General features: G+C 36.2%; 1 protein-coding gene across 1 annotated transcript in view; it reads left to right on the forward strand.

The window, feature by feature from the left end:
- Nucleotides 1-17,500, forward strand: part of LOC107728598 (calcium-dependent secretion activator 1-like) — a 111,552-nt gene that overhangs the window by 28,301 nt on the left and 65,751 nt on the right. Inside the window, exons 5-7 of the mRNA XM_016538825.1 lie at nt 9,782-9,862; nt 10,000-10,233; nt 13,097-13,218. Coding sequence (XP_016394311.1) covers nt 9,782-9,862; nt 10,000-10,233; nt 13,097-13,218 — 437 coding nt within the window. The remainder of the gene's footprint in view (nt 1-9,781; nt 9,863-9,999; nt 10,234-13,096; nt 13,219-17,500) is intronic.

Genomic DNA, 17,500 nt, shown 5'->3' on the forward strand with positions numbered 1-17,500 from the left:
CATTATAATCCGTATTTATGTCCCCACTGGATGCAACAAATGCCTCATTTATAATGGGTTTTAATGTTTTTGAATCGTCGCTCCGGCCGGACAGGGAATCACAGTATGGTAAGGGGCGTAACATTTCTGTCATACGCTTGAGGTATTCGGCCAATCACAACGCACTGGATAGCTGGCCAATCAGAGCACACCTCGCTTTTCAGAACGATGAGCTTTGTAAAAATTGACGTGTTTCAGAAAGGCGGGGCATAGAGGAGCAACAATAATGTACATTATGTGGAAAATAATGTGTTTTTTTTTACCTTAAACCACATAAACACATTGCATTACATCAAATACACAAAATAATGTTCTTTTTAGCAACATCATATGACCCCTTTAATAAATGCAAGACATAAACATAAATTCATAAATGCAGTGTATTACTCTGGGCTGTTGAATTATTGAAACTTCAGTGCCCACCTGAGGTTTAACTTCCTTTCAGAAACTTTCACTGACACTGAGAGTGACCATTAAATGGTTAGAGATCCATTTTGGAAAAGGCCCCTGTTGACCATGGCAGTCATTTGCTGTAGCTACAAGAAGTCCGGTCAGCAGGGCCTATTAGGTGAAATGTACAATAATGACATAATAGAGCTGACATGAAAGCAGCACAGCCTTTGCTTTCTTGCACTCTGACACATTCAGTCATCTATATTTTGCGACCCGCAAATACATGTTTGCTCCAGGCAGGATTATGGGATCATGTGAGACTATAATGGTTTTATTAATTGAACCAAGAACTCCTGTGGCTCCCATAGCTCATAAAAAGAAATTATTTACATATCTAGTAAATTAGTTGTCTTGATTATGTGCTGGACAGGTTCTGTGTGTTTCTCCCACCCATGTCTGTACATTCCCGCTCATCTGCATAAAGATGGGTCTGTCTGCTCGCTGTCTCTCTTTCTGTATCTTAACAAACTGCCACTCCTGTGCTGATTGCAGTGGTAAAGAGTAATTAACTGAGGAGATAGAGAGAGATCGTTCAGAGTGTGTTATCTGCACACTCGCCAGCTGAAATCTGTGTCCAGAATAATGGGATTGAATTGGCTAGTCACCATGACAGAACTACAGTAAAAACTTCTTGCAATATTAAAAAGTGCCAGGTAAACTGCGTAGCCGACAGGGATTATGTGGATTTGTTGTGCCAAAGCCTCCATCAGCATTTTTCACCATCAGTGACAAGCTTTCAACCATCCTGCAAAAGTTTTTATTTTTGAAAAGGATGATTATATTTTTCCCCTAGCAGCATCTGCGTTACGACATTAAAAAAGTACTACAATAAAAACAATTTTGAATAATTCAAATATATATATTTTTAAGGATTTGGCTATTAATGCCAGAATAAATCATTCATTTATAATAAATTATCCAGTTATCCAAGAATAAAAAAGATTAAACAATTAAAATAAATTGCACTATTGTTCAAAAGACAAAAACTAAAAAAAAAAGGTTTCCACAAAAATATTAAGCAGCTTAAGCACCAAATCAGCATATTAGAATAATTTCTGAAGAATCATGACACTGAACACTGCATAATGGCCGTTGAAAATTCAGCTTTGCCATCACAGGAATAATTTGCATACTGTATATTAAAATAGAAAACCGTCATTTTAAATTGTAATAATGTTTTACAGTATTATTAATTTTTTCCCCCACAAATAATTTTTGAAAAAAGTACCAGCTCCAAACATTTGAACGGTAGTGTAGCTCATTAGTGCCATATCATAATACAAGCTACCTTAAGTAAAGATAATTCATACCTTTTTTAAATCTGATTTTTAAAGCTATAAATGCCAGAATAAATGCTCCATTAAAATGAAGTATAATGAATAAACAATGAAATTATAAATAAAAAAACAAACAAACACATGGCTCGTTGGTATAGTGGTATTATTTTCATAAAGTTGTGTAAATCCTCGGTCATTATTTCAGGGGTTTTAGTTGAAATATTTAATATATAATCATACCTTATAGCTAAGGTACTGTATGTATCTCCCATGTGGTAGATGCTGCACTTGTTTTATAGTAATGCTTCTGAATTGTGGCCTTTCATTACACAGACTGTAAAAATTTATTATGATCCCATATTTTTAAGAAATGCTCATAGTCGTAGTGTTCACATGCTACCATTGGTAAAAGTATATAGTATATACACTATATATAGTATATGCTGAAATGCACAATACAACATTGTCATAAACTAAAAAGTTAACAGAGAAATGGATGTGAAGGTAACAGTAGACTGCTTCAAAAATCATTTAGACAGGGCTGTATTACAAGTGACTCTGTGCACCTGTGTGTATAATGCACTTTCTTGCCCATAGCCTTATTCCTCTTGCACTAATCCACGCTTCTGCAATTGTCTTCATGCATGGATTTATCACATGCATTTTTGATATGAGGATGGCAGCCATTTTTCCCTCTTTCATCATAGTAGAGCTTGGCTAGTCAAGATCCACTTTCTCCCTGCCTGTGCTCAGTACCAGCATGGATCACTTCTTATTACCCATCTCCTCACTATTGATCAGGAGCAGAGCCCTGGGCAATCAGACCATGGTTTTTTCCTATAGCTAGAATAATTTGCTCTGCCGTTAGAGATCTTGATAGTGTTCTGTCCTCTGTTTTTCTTCCTCTGGTGGTTTTTCTCAGTCTGTAATGGTGATTAAACTCGTGACCCTGTCTTAGACGATCTCCCTGCCCTCAAAAGCTTGCTGAAATTGGAATATTGATTCAATAACATTTTCCATTGATTTGACTTTTTCCCTATTGCTGTTCTGTCCATTTTCTTTAAGTGATAAAGGTAAAAACTAACCTAGACTTTTCACTGCCTAGTGGTGGAAAGAGCACTTTTTCCTTCAGTTTGTGAAAATTGCAGTTGCAGAGATGTGTACAATAAAACACTGTATGATTTTGCTTTAATTTTACAGAGCTATTGTGGGTGTAACATTGTGCCTTCAATTCAGAAAAACATGAAATCAGATGTCTAGCATTAAAGTTCACCCCCTGCTAGTTTTGTACGCCTCCATCATGTGGTGTTGGATGCTAACCACCGTTACACCTACGCTAATCAGCGTTCCACTGAGTTGCCTCCATCACCAAAGAACTAACTTCACCAAACAGACTAAATATTTAACGACCACAGTTTAAGAAGCGCTCTTGAACATTCTGAGGTCATAGCAGGTCATTTTAGGTTTATCTCTGGAGAGAGGGACTGTGTTGTTAGTGTGCTCTACTGTTAGATTGAAACAAATGCTACAAAATACTCTGGCAATACTATGGTACACTGATGACAATAATAGCTTGGTGCTTTTACGTAATAATCATCAACAATTTTTAAATGGTATGTCTGATCTTATTATAACCTACAATGGAAGCTATAAATAGGCCTAGTCATTTGTCTTTCTGTTTTATTTTCAGGTACCTCACAGTCACAAGCTAATCATTAGGCCACTTTAGCATGCTGATAGCGGATTATTCTGTTAGCATTTTGCTAACCAATTAGCCTTACTTATTACATATGCATGATCCCCCCCCAAACCAATTAAGTGCAAACTCCGCTCTGCAGCCGATTCTGAAGATATTTGATAGTCTTGTCAAAGTGCTGATTGTATACACAACATTGAACCTAATGTAAACCCATAACCCTAACCTCAGCTCTAACCTTAACTTAGCTTTGGTAGCGCAACCTGATAGATAGCATTACTGTTTGTCACGATCAGATTCGTCCATGATTTTTCACATTTCTTGACAGGCAACCAGTGTTGTTATTGTTAACTAAATCTATCAAAAACAGTTTTCGGTAATTGAAATTAAGCTGAAATACAATATCCTAAACTTAAAAAACATTAACAAACAAAGTTAAAAATGTTGCCTTTGCAACTATCTGCAATAAATAAGTTTAAGTTACTAAACATACTAAAAATGTAAAAACAAATTAAAAAATAAAATAAAAGATAAGATAAACAAATAATTAAAGCTATATAGAAATATTTTTTAAAATGGTAAAAACACGTAACAAAATTACTAAAACTTTAAATTTATTTATTTTATTCGAAATATAAAAATAAAAGTGAAATCAAAATATTGAATACTATAATAGTACAAAAATAACATAATACTAAAATAACACTGCAGGTGCCTGGGTGTTGAATTGACCGTTCGCAAAGAGCTTGATTGACAGGCAATCTGACCAGTCATAACGCCGAATCCGCCATCTTGCCCGACAAACAAATCAGATAGGAGAGTGGATTAACTTTGGTGGACTTAAATCTGAAAAATTGTGTGTATTATTGACGTCTTGCCACGGTTGAAATAAAATACATTCTTATGTTCATTTAGGTTTATTTCATGCTTTAAGTAAATATGAAAAGACGATCGGTTCACGTGTGCTGCTTGAACTGAGGCAATACAGTGATCTGTCACGACACATTAAAGAGCCACAAAATGGCATTTATTGTGTCACGACCGGCTCAAAGCCGTAACAAATGAAAGGAGGACATGCAGTTGGTAAGGTTGCAACAAATTATTTATTAACAAAAGAAAGGAAAAAGAACTGCCATTTCTGTCTGACACAGATGTTATCGAGTCAGACAGAACAAGTCTCACAATAAATCCAACCGATAGCGTTCTAGTTCAAGCTGTTGTTGCTGTAACTGGACTTTAGACAACTCGATGCGATTTTGCGCTTCTAACATTTTTCCTTTCATCTCAGCCTGAATTACAAACAATTGTTTTTGTTGTTCAAACGTTAGGGGAGACATTGTAGACGTCACATTAACAAAAGCTGAAGCATCTTCTGCAATTTGAAACTCTAAAATGCCACGTTCAATTAACTCGGTCTTTATTAAGGTTTTAATGTTGTCTTTTAAACGTTTATCTTGGCTTATCAAATTAATTTTATAGTGACCTGCAAGTTCTACCAGTTGATCCTTAGTCAAATCATTTAACAAATCTTCAGACGGAGCACTAACAAATTCTTCCACCTTTGAGGCCATTGTGAAAGACAAAAAGTATGGCTACTTTTCAAAAAAAAAAAACTTGGTGTAGAAATTAGATAAGCAATTCCCTCTAACTAAATTTCAAAACTATCTAAACTCATCCCTAATCTTCGTACAGTTACTTGCAGCGGGTTTTTATACACTGTAAACCAGCGTTTGAAATAGCGACCGATTAACGAGTCACCATTACAAAACACGGACGTGTTCCCGAGACAACTGCTCTAACTGCTTTCACCGTACAAACAAAACAAACTAAAATAAAAAAAGATCGGAGCATCCCGTTAAGGATCCTCCGCTAAACCTAAACAGGGAAAGGCATATCCAACACTAAACCCAGCCTCAAATATATAAATAGTAGCCAATACTTACCAAAGACGAACTCCCGCTAAGCAACCAAAAAAAACAACAACAAAAAACCAACCACAGCCTCCAAAAGTTTATCAAAACAAGTGTCTAAGTTTAAGGACGAGCCCCCACATTTGTCACGACCGGCTTAAAGCCGTAACAAATGAAAGGAGGACATGCAGTTGGTAAGGTTGCAACAAATTATTTATTAACAAAAGAAAGGAAAAAGAACTGCCATTTCTGTCTGACACAGATGTTATCGAGTCAGACAGAACAAGTCTCACAACTCATAACAGAATCCAAATTAACATTCCAAAAACAAACACAAAGCAATCGGGAGCAAACCAGGCCTTCCCACACACCAACAAAGCCACGACTCTTATAGCAGGAAGAACAGGTGGACATCGTTCTCCTGATGAGTCTCCTAGACACACCCACTGGCCGGCCGTAGCAGGACGAGCAGGAGACTCATCACAATTGTTTGAATTTCTTAAAAAATGACACAATTTGAAAGCTGAGACCTTGTTTCATGCCAGGTTTTGCAAAGGGTCTATTGACCAGTGAAATTGGCTGCGGGGTGGGGTTTGCTGCTTTGGGAAAATACATAACGCTGTTTTAATTATTTTAAAATATGAAGGAGATCTGTTTTGGAACAGGCTTTACAAACAGATTCCTCTTGTGGTCTGGGGATGTCAATCTGCAGGGGGATTGAATCTTGCATGACAATGACATAAATTAACTGTTTGACTGTTTACTCTTTCATTTATTTTACTGGTAATGTTTGCTGATGCTTTATTGAACTGAACATTAGCCTAGTTTAAATGTTTAAGAAATAGGTTGCCATAAAACTAAAAAAATAATGGTTTTATGACAAGAATTGCAAAATGTTCTCTTCAAGGGAAATATCTTATTAGTTTGGAATAACACGAGGATGAGTAAATAAGGACAGAATATCAATTTTGCGGCAAATTATTATTTTAATGTTTGGGAAACTGTTGTTCTTCATAACACTGTCTGACTCTGTTCTGTTGGACTCACCTTCTACTCACACACACACACACACACACACGTTTGTTTTTGTGAATTGTGAGGACATTCCATAGGCGTAATGGTTTTTATACTTTACAAACTGTATGTGCTATTGCCCTACACCAACCCTACACCTAACCCTACCCCTTACAGGAAACTTTGTGCATTTTTACTTTCTCAAAAAAACTCACACACACACGCGCGCACACACACACACACACGCACTGGCCAGACAATCTCTCTGCCTTGGCTGGCTTAGATTAGGCACATTAATTTAATTACACATGTCTTGTTTGCACCAAATCTGATTATCATCAGGCAATGACATCACGGATTGCTCCCTTGCTGGTTCATGAAAATCTCAACGACGTTAGGATGTGTTATGGCATGCCAGGTTATTTGTTTATTGTTGTTCATCTGAAGGCCTTGTTTGGCAAAACCCATCTTTTACATTTTATCAAGTTCAATTGACTTGATAATAGCCTCTCTAAATCTGGTTCCAAGCTTATTTAAGGTGTCACTTTAGAATGGTTGGTCGGTTACAACAATGCCATACAACTGGTTTACATTCTGGCTCAAAGCCAGAGTAGATAAATAAATTAAGAACTAATCAAAAGCCTCACAAGAGCAGTTAAATGACAGTGGTGGCAGGTTCTTTTATGTTAGCTGGTTTGTCTTTGCGATGTCAACACAATGAGAGAGGCAGCAGAGACGTGAGGCATGTGTGAGAAAGACTGAACACTGATTCATCTTTAGCATTGACTGGCTCAGCAGCAGGAGAAGATCCATGCTGTGCTGCTTGGTCTCAGCTTGAAAAGCTAATTTCACTGTTAGAATGTTTGTGACCAGACTCAAAAATGCCATTTAGGGAAAGTCAGAGTAGTATCATTGGGTGGTGGTCAAGGCAATTCTGTTTAATGCTTAGGCTAGACTTCTGATTAAATATTGTAATGGAATATATTTTATAATAAATGTTGCATTTACTAAGTGTGTTTTTTCATAAGTACATTTCTAAATATCAATGGAGCTACAACTAAAAAGTTTCCACTAACGTTGCCAAAGATCAAAGTTGTGTGTTAAAGAAGTGTGTTTATTTTAAAATGTAGACCTTGTCCCTTTTGGGTTTCCATATTCTAATGCACATTCCGGATGACAATGAGTGTTTTTAATTTCAATTAAAAGTTATCAGGCTGTTAAAATAAGGGCTTATGAGAAAAGATTGCTGGATATGCTAAAGTTTGTGAGGTTTGTAAGATTTTATTAATGTCATTATTAGGACCCCATTGACTTTCAAAATATTTTCTTTCATTAAGAAACAATAGAAAATCAGGTTTGGAACAACATGACTTCATCATCTAATAAACCTGAAATTGCCGGACACAGGTGCATTCTCTGTGGAAAGTATTTTTGATCTTGGATGGGGATGAGGCCTAATCTGTGTCTTGGACTCCCATCCTGTTATTATGCAGTAACATTAAGTATTTCATTATGAAAACACCCACACATTGGCATGATGCATGTGAGTGTGTGTTCATATACTGTATGTGTGGGACAGATCTTGAACATGAATTCCTGCGTGTGTGTGATGTGAGCATGTGTTTTAATTGTGTATGCCTGCACAGTTATATGCACTCATTGTTCTGTGTGAGCAATGTGTATGTTGCAAGTGCATTGGTGTGTGTGGGTTCATTTGCATGTAGGAATCCTCATGGAAGGGTGTAGGTGTTTGTAGCTATTTGAGTACTGAATTTAGCCCAGCTGGAGTCAGGAACGGGGACACCATGGCCACAGCCTGTCCAGATGGTCCTCCACCCAACCATGCAACTGACTGGCCAATTCTTCCCCCGTAAGGCTCTGAACTCACCATTAGTTCAGAACCCTTTAGTATAGAACATACTGGGTATTTAAAGATGCGTCCCTTGGTGTTGTTTTTCTTGGCCTCGAATAATAAACTGTTAAGTTTGTAGGATAAAAAGTGATGTGCTGTTTGATTTTTGCAACAAGGTACTTAAACATTCAGGCCGCCAGCTAACAATTTCATTATTAGGTTGGGCATTGAATGATGGCAGTACAAAAATAGCTAATTAAAGAAATACTGAGGTCTGTCCTATTCTTAGCAAGGGTGATTTTTCTGGCTTGGAGAGTTCACTGTTAGCTAAAAGGAATGGTTCATCCAAAAAATAAAAATGTACTCACCCTCTGGCCACCCAAGGGTGTAAATTTTGAGAAACTTAGCATTATATCGCTTGCTCACCAATGGATTCTCTGCAGTGAATGGGTGCCGTCAGAATCAGAATTCAAACAGCTGATAAAAACATCACAATAATCCACAATTAATCCACTTAACTCTAGTCCATCGACGTCTTGTGAAGCGAAAATCTGTTTATTTGTAAGAAACAAATCAATCATTAAGATGTTTTTAACTTCAAACCATTGCTTGCGGCTAAATTACACAAGTTCTCTGTCCATAATATTGCTTTCTCCAGTAAAAATGGTCTTGTCTGAATTGGGAGAGAAATATGCACAAATCAGGCACCAACAGTTCAAAACAAATATGTCGGTGGACTTTGATTTTCACTTTTTGGACTTTTTTTTTCACTAGATGGAGCGTTATTATGGATTATGTACTTGTATTTTGTCCAGAAGCAATTTAAAATTAAATTATTATTATTATTTTTTTTTTTTACAAATTACAAATAATTAATCTTGTTTTATATTAGTGTCAGGATCAGAAATTCATGCTTCAATTTTTAAATGATTCAGAAGTTGCCTTCTCAAGTGACGTGACAAATGGCTGATGGACTTTGGCCTCTAATCTAATAGCAGTCCTGGGCTTTCAGATGGACAGAGCTGTGCATGTATTGGATGGAGGCTTGCAGAAAGCCACATGCAGGCATTAAATATTAAATACAGTTTGCTTGAGGTTTATTTGGCATGGTTGGTATGGTACATATAAAAAAGTGTAATGATTTATGATTAAAACATAAATAAAAAGAAAAAAATAAATCATTAAAACAAAAATCAAGATATTTTCTGAAAACAAGTATTGGTATCTTATGAATAAATTTAGTTATTTTTCTGAATAAATGCAGCTATTTCTTTGAACAGTAGTGTGTTTTATATAAAAAAATAAGTATTTTTTGAAATTACAGCTGTGTTTGGCTCTGATCTATATGCCCTTTTAAGAACATTCAACGAACTGTTCTTCATGTGCACACAGTGAATGTGACTATTGACGATGACCTTTTCTGTTTAACTGATTTATTTTGGCACTATTTACTGTAATGGTGAAGGTCAGATATGGTTGATCTTGTTACAGGGAGGATAAGTTATTGGTGTAAATGCATTAAAATGTGTGTGTCTTACAGTTGGATAATCCTGATGAACAGGCTGCCCAGATCAGAAGAGAGCTGGATGGACGACTCCAAATGGCTGATCAATTCACCAAAGTAAGTGTTCCGATCTCAAACAGTTACACATGAAGCTGTTGCATACTGTACTTTTTAGGCTTATAGAGGAGCCTATTCTAGTCTCGTTTTGTCCCTCTTGGTCACAATAGATTTTCTTTCCTTAACACCTTGAATAGGCTGGCAGATTCCCCAAGTTTGTGTCCAGGGACATGGAGGCCATGTACATCGAGGAGCTGAAGTCATCAGTGAACCTGCTGATGGCCAATCTGGAGAGTATGCCGGTGTCTAAAGGAGGAGAGTTCAAACTGCAAAAGCTCAAGAGAGGCCATAACACTTCCATCATTGACATGGGCCAAGAGGACGAGAATCAGCTCTCCAAATCTGACGTGGTTTTGTCTTTCACTCTGGAGGTACTTCTTCTTGCTTAGTGTTTTGTCATTGGGTTATAAAACCCGCTTGACACTCTAAACCACCATTTGAATTGGATTCATATTCTGAACATCTCTGAGGGGCACTTTGAGCCATTTCTGGGATCAAACTCTCCTTGCTGACTACTTTTTTGTCCTAATTTAAATATAGCTATCCACCTTATTTTTCAACATGGAAGTAAGCCGTTTTCTGTGAATGTGCGATGCGAGACTTCCGGTTCATTAGCCGTTGTAGGGACATAACGAGAAGAAGAGCAAAGTGCAGTAAATGGTAAAACTGTTTGCACTACAAACCAGCGTGTTCATAATTAAGAAAATACATTAAAAAATGTGGTAAGACACACCAGTTTGCAATATCAAGCAGCAAAACAAGCTGTTGTGTACATCTAAAAATAGCTGGAAGTGGATGACACTGGAAGCCAGACACATTTTATTTACCAATGGCTGTGCCTGCTCTCACTGGAAAAATAAGGTGGATAGTTCAGGTAAATAAAAAAGGACAAAATAAAGAGAAAGAGAAAATAATATACTTACAGATATTCAGATATTCCCATTGAGATATTGTTAGATTTCTCAAAGAACCACTGAGAAAAACAAATGTAGGTAATTAAAGGGGTCCTATTATGCTCTTTTACAAAGTCTTGATTTTGTTTTGGGGGTGTACTAGAACATGCTCTCATGCTTGGTGGTTCGAAAAACACATTATTTTTCACATAATTTACATTATTAAAATACCTTTCTCCCCAGGCTGGCACAAACGGCTCGATTAGTTCTGGGTTTTAATGAAGGCCCGCCTTTCGAAAAAAACGAAATGTGTTGTGATTGGTTAGCTGCCCCAGTGCGTAGTGATTGGCGAACAGCTTAGACGGACCCAGCTACGTCGTGTTATACTTATAAGAATTGTTCTAGACCAGCGGTTCTCAATTCCAGTCCTCGCGTCTAGATCTTTTTAATGCCCAAACATACACACTACACACTGACTAAAATTAAAAAAGTGAAAAAGCATAATAGGACCCCTTTAAGTAATTTTCTTTATCTTTAAAAAAAAAAAATTGTGAACAACACAGACATTTGATTCATACATGAGTAAAATCACATACACCCACCTGTGAAACACGAAACTGAATAGGGTTTAAGAGTAAAATGCAGCCTGCATGAAAGATCAGTGTTCGAAATTTGTACCTAGTGGTTATAGATCTTGGCTCATAACTCAAATGTTGCAGCTTCAACCATGTGCAGTTTCAGTGTTCTGAATAATATTGCATCAAACATTGCCTTTTTAATTCTCACACAAATTTGTCTTAACCATTATTTTTGGCTTTGCTTCAGATCTTTTTTTTATAACACTAAGCTTTCCAGATTACCACATCCCATTGCCCACACTTAAGAAAAGAGAATTTCTATGAGCACATGAAACAAATGCAAACACAACATCGACTCCTTCCTTTTCACTACCATCTTGTTGTAGCTTGTGATTTGATAGGAATTGATCTGATCATCAGCACACAGAAATGTTCTGATGAAATAATTGAATCTGTGATGGTCTTGACATTCATCACTGGCTTGATGTAGGATTTCTGTACTTCCTTTTATCGGGTGAAAATTTCATTTGCACAGCCATTGCTTTGAGTATCTCATTACAACATGTTGCATGTCAACGTCAAATATCACAGGCCATGTTGGTGCATAAGCAATATATTGGTCTTTGATTTGCAGAATGCGACAAATTGAAAATGTCACCTCATGTTCATCATGCAGGTTTAAAAGAGGGCAGGAGAATTCTGAATTTGTGAGCAGCAGATAATTCTGTGTGTGTAGACAAGTCTTACTTAGCACAAACCAGACAGAAAATCCTGAGTGGCACTGACAGCCTGCTATAAAGCTAGCTTTAATCAAGTGACATTATCTGAGAGGAGATATTCCCTGAAGAAGGGGGCAATAAAACCATGTGATGCATGTCGTGTGTTAACAGCTCGTTCCCCTTTCACTGATACCTTTGTGATGACGGCTTTATCTGACACATCTCACATCCTCTGTCCTCATGCACGCCAGCTGTGTGTGGGTTTGGATAAAAGTGCAATTAACTTATCTCACATGTCAAAGGATTAGTTCAATTCTGTGATCATTTATTCACCCTGATGTTGTTCCAAACCAGAATGACTTTCGTTCTACCAGTGAAAATAAACTGAGAATACAGAATAGTGTGTTTTTTTCCAAATGCAATTACAATGATTGTAGACAGAAGCTTTCAAGCTTCTGAAATATGTAAAATCATCATAACATATAATAGGAATACTAAAGACACTGAAATTTCACTGATAATCTACCAGTGGGCTGTTAACTAAATCAGTCTGATTCATACATGAGTTATTCAGAATGGTGAACTTGGATGAACTGATTCACTAAATAGATTTGACTCAAAAGATCATTTTTTACCCTGATCCTAATTCAACTTTGTCAGTAATATGTCCCTTTCTAGTATTTTGATTAATTTATGCAGGTTTGCAGACCATTTACAAGCATTATATAATTGGGCCAATCATATTGTCACTCTTTAGTTTTCTTTTTTACCTCACACTAACGCTGCAATTTAGGATCTCTGAAAAATTAGAAAAAATATTGATTCATACATTATTGGACAATATTTCACACAACATTAAAATAATGTTTTGTTTTATTTTTGTAGTGTCATTTTATTTGTAGAAAAGGCATTGTCTCCTTTACTTTCTTGAAGTAATTGTACAAAATTCCAAGTTGGTTTTGGGGTTACGACAGTGTGTTTTTGTTTGTTTGTTTTTTTCACAATTGAGTCGTCTCTATAGATTTCATCTTATTTTTTCCACAGGTGGTGATTATGGAGGTACAGGGTCTAAAGTCTTTAGCGCCAAACCGGATTGTTTACTGCACCATGGAGGTGGAAGGTGGACAGAAACTTCAGACCGACCAGGCAGAGGCCTCCAAACCAACGTAGGTCTTGAAGAAATTTCTTGTAAACATTATGTATGTTTTTTGCATCAACATTAAATTAAATCCAGCTTCACTTCTCAGTGAAGTTCAAGCACTGAGAAAGTTTATAAACAGTATTATTTCTTAGAGCCTCCAAGCCTTGAAAGCTGCTGTCTGGAATTAATGATTTTCTTGCAGACTGATTAAATCAGTCTATGTACACTAGCCAACACAAACCTGTTTAGGTTTGATTACTTGTCTTCATGCATACAGGCACATTCCCACTGAACCGTTCAGAGCTGGAGGAACTTAATCTTAAATCCCATCAAATGCTGTTTGCTGAAGCTGTGTGTGTGTGTGTGTGTGTGTGTTATTTAGCTCATTACATGATCAGTTGATCTTATTATTGTGTACACAGTAGGCCCATTCTGTTTGTGGTGAGATGTAACGCTTCATGATGAAGTAACAATTCTGGGCAAGTAATCAACACTTACGAAAACCGTACGCTGATCGCATTACTCAACTAGACTTATCATATTTGTTTGTGTGTGAGGAGACTGATTCGAGTGTAAGAGAGAGAGGAAACACCACACACACAATTCTCACACTCTTCACTGAACATGCTTCACCCACTCATTTGGTCAGCTTACACTCACACTCGCATTGATTTCTGTCACATTTCTGGAATTGTAAATTATTTCTTTTGTCGTAGAACAACATCTCTTGTTAATGAAAGTTCCCTTTAAATGATCATCTTGCTGCAAAATTACCTTGAGTTCACTCTGGAACATGAGCAGTCAACTATGAAAAACCTGTTTCTACTTCAAAGTATGTGCTACTTTTTAGTATACAGTATGACTTTATATCTTGCAATTGCAAAACTTCGTTTTTTTATAACTGAGCTTATATTCTTGTCTTACAGTTTGACTTTATATCTCACAATTTGACTATGTTTTGTACACAATTGAAACTTTGTTTCACATGACTGACTGTTATCTCACAATGTAAATCTTACAATCTCGTAATGTGAAATTTTATTTCACAGTGTGACTTTGTCTTTTAATTTGACTGTATCTCATAATTATGATTATCGTAATATACTTTATATCTCACGATGTGACTATCTCTGGCAGATGACTTATATCAGTGTGACTTTATATTTTTATTTATTTTATTTTATTTAGTCATTTAGCAGACACTTTTATCCAGACGCTTTATATCTTTTAATCTGACTATATCTCACAATTGAGATTTTCTAATAACTTTATATTTCGCAATGTGACATTAGCTTACAGTTGTAAATAATTTCCAATTTTAACTTTGTTTTTCATAAATGACTTAATATCTCACAGTGGGACTACTGTATATTTGACTTTATATCCCGCAGTTGTGACTTTTGCAAAGCTAACTTTATATCTCATAATGTGACTTTACATCTCTCTTTTTCGACTTTTTCTCACTTTACATTGTATCTCAATGTGACTTTACAAATGACAACATTTTACAGTTTTCAATTGCAAACATCTCACAATTGCATCTGTTTCTCATAACTGACTTTATATCTCAGAATGTGATATATATTTTTATTCTCACAGTCACTTTTATTCCACAACTTTTTCTCATAACTAAATTTAAAGTATATCTCACAATTGCAACTCAGTTTCTAATAACTGACTTTATATCTCACAACTGCGACTTTATTTCTTTTAATTTTTTATCTCACAGTGTGATTTTTATCTCACAAAGTAACTTTATATCTTGTAATTTTGACTTCGTCTTGCAACTTTGAAATTCTTGTCACAATGTGAGCTTATAGCAAACAATGTGTCTTTACATCTCACAATTATGACTGTTTCTTATTATTGTAACTTTCTCCAACATATCATCTCACAGTTACCGTTTTTTTTTTAACACTGAGGCAGAAAACCTACATCCATAGCCCAAAACTTATTTTAATAACTTCTTTTCTTTTTTTCAGATGAAACATTCCAAGCATTAGCGTAGGGACTTGATTGGATTTATGCCATACATATTACATTTTGTGTGTAAATGAGAATGTCAGAATGTGACAGTGAGAGACTGATGATGTAAAATGCCTAGTCAATGCTGTCAGTCGTGACCACGGTCTGCAAAGATGTGCACTGCATAGCCTGACATACAGGACAATTGATGAGCCTTGGCTTTTGCCCACAATTTCACTGAGGTCACATCATACAGTCTGACAAGCAACAATTGTAAAAGATAGAAAAAATTGCATGGTGTACAGCCAACTTTACACACATACACACACAAAACAAAAATGCTCATATCCACTCTCTTTCCACTAAATATACGCAGTTGCTCAGATCAACAAGCTCTCACATTCACACACACATTTGGCGCACATTTCTCCAGAGCTTGCTGTAATGCTAAAAGCCTGCTGGGTCTCAGGGGTAGAGCCGTGTGAGGATAGATGAGAGGGATTCTGGGAAAGCGAAAGAATGATGGGGAACTGATGAGAGACATTCGTTCTGTACCTGTTTGATCAGACACCTTAAAACTATGGGGACTGATCCTAACACATCTCTTTAATTAAAGCACATATGTGTGCTTGTGAGGATTTGAGTGAGAAAAAAGGAAGTAGATAAAAAAAAACAGGGAAAGAAAGGCTGCTGTTGTAAGCCTTTAGGTCTGCTCGGGGGCTACAAAGACTTGTCTTGCAGTGGCTTTTGCTTTCATAACTGCAGTTTTATGAAACATGAAAGGGGAGTGGTTAAGATGAATGGGAAAAAAAAGCCATTTTTAAACTCATATGTGAATTTGAGTCAGATTGGACCTATGCTTGGATTTGAGTGTACAGATTGCTTTTCTGGCAGCAGTTTTAGTGATTGAATGCTGCCGTGACCCCCTGTTCAACCAGACTTACATAAAAACTAAGATAATTAAAGGGTTGTTGTCAGTAGTTCATGTATTATACTCTGCATTTGTTCTAGGGAGGCAGCACTTTTGACTTTAGATGCTCTTAGCTGGTGGGTTGTAACCCAAAAATGGGTGGCAGATTTGTTATAAAAGGGTCACAGCTAACCATATAATTGTGCAAAGTTTATAAAAGTGCAATTAACTGTGCTTAAGGAACAAAGAAAATGCTATGAATATCTGTCCTATCAAATTCACACTGCAGATTCATCTGTCATTTAGCAGCCAAATTATGCGTATGCTAGCATGGATACGTTGTGTGACAAATAGCTTCTTCATAAAAAACGATCAAAAAATAAACCGTACAAGATCAAAGATATAAATGACCAAGACTAAATTAAACGTGACTTCATTTGCAATGAGAATGAAAATGGTTTGTGCTGTTTTGGTTAATAATTGTTTATCTTTTTGCATATTGTTGGGCCTAGATAGTAAAGAGAAATGAAATTTACTTTAAAGAAAAAATTCAAATCAAATTAAGTGGTCAAAAATCGTATCTGACCCACTCTGTCTTTCGACATTTGTGCTTGTATCTTGTACCGGCCGTGATGTATCTATCTTGCGTATATTACTCGCACAGTGTCTACTTTCATAATCAGTGAATTCAGTTAAACTGAATGTTAAAGAAACAGTGAATTATAGTATTTAAATATACTTTTTAAACTAAATATCTTTTCTTTAATGGCCACCACAAAAAATAAAACCTTAAAGCAAAAACTTGCACAGCTTAAGTCTGACATATTGAGTCAAATGTGTTTTCTTTATTATTAACATTCCATTTAAGTGCATATTCATTGATATATATGCTTTGAACACAAACCTTTTGTGATTTGTAAAGAAGGCAGTGGACTGGTCCTGTTTCTGCTCGATTGTGTCACTGGAGTGTTGCTCTAGGCGCTGTGGATTACATAACTCAGAGAGCTTTGCTGAGAAGTGTTTTACTCTCTCTCTCTGTGTGTGTGTGTGTGTGTGTGTGCGTGCATGCACTTTGCATGTTTTTTACAGTGTGTTATGATATAGATCAGTAATATAGATCAGGGTTTCTCTACCACGTGTTGTGGGCTTTTGATGCAGTGAACCTCTGTGTTTGTGGCATTACTTAGTATTTATGTTCAGGCTGTATTTGCCAATCACACATGTGATTCACTGACAGCTACATTAACACAAAATACAAATGGCAATTATATTGTATTAAGGGTTTTCAAATCATATTCAATTAGCAATAGACAGCTCAGAATAAAGATCTAAAGATGCTCAAAAATGTTACTTACTGCATCCTTCTATTTGGTTTTGTTTATTGTACAGCAGTTAGACATTTCACAACTTTGATATTGATTCTTTGTTATCA

Source organism: Sinocyclocheilus rhinocerous, unplaced genomic scaffold (genome assembly GCF_001515625.1).
Source record: "Sinocyclocheilus rhinocerous isolate Xijiao unplaced genomic scaffold, SAMN03320098_v1.1 scaffold757, whole genome shotgun sequence".
In the NCBI taxonomy this organism is placed as follows: domain Eukaryota; kingdom Metazoa; phylum Chordata; class Actinopteri; order Cypriniformes; family Cyprinidae; genus Sinocyclocheilus; species Sinocyclocheilus rhinocerous.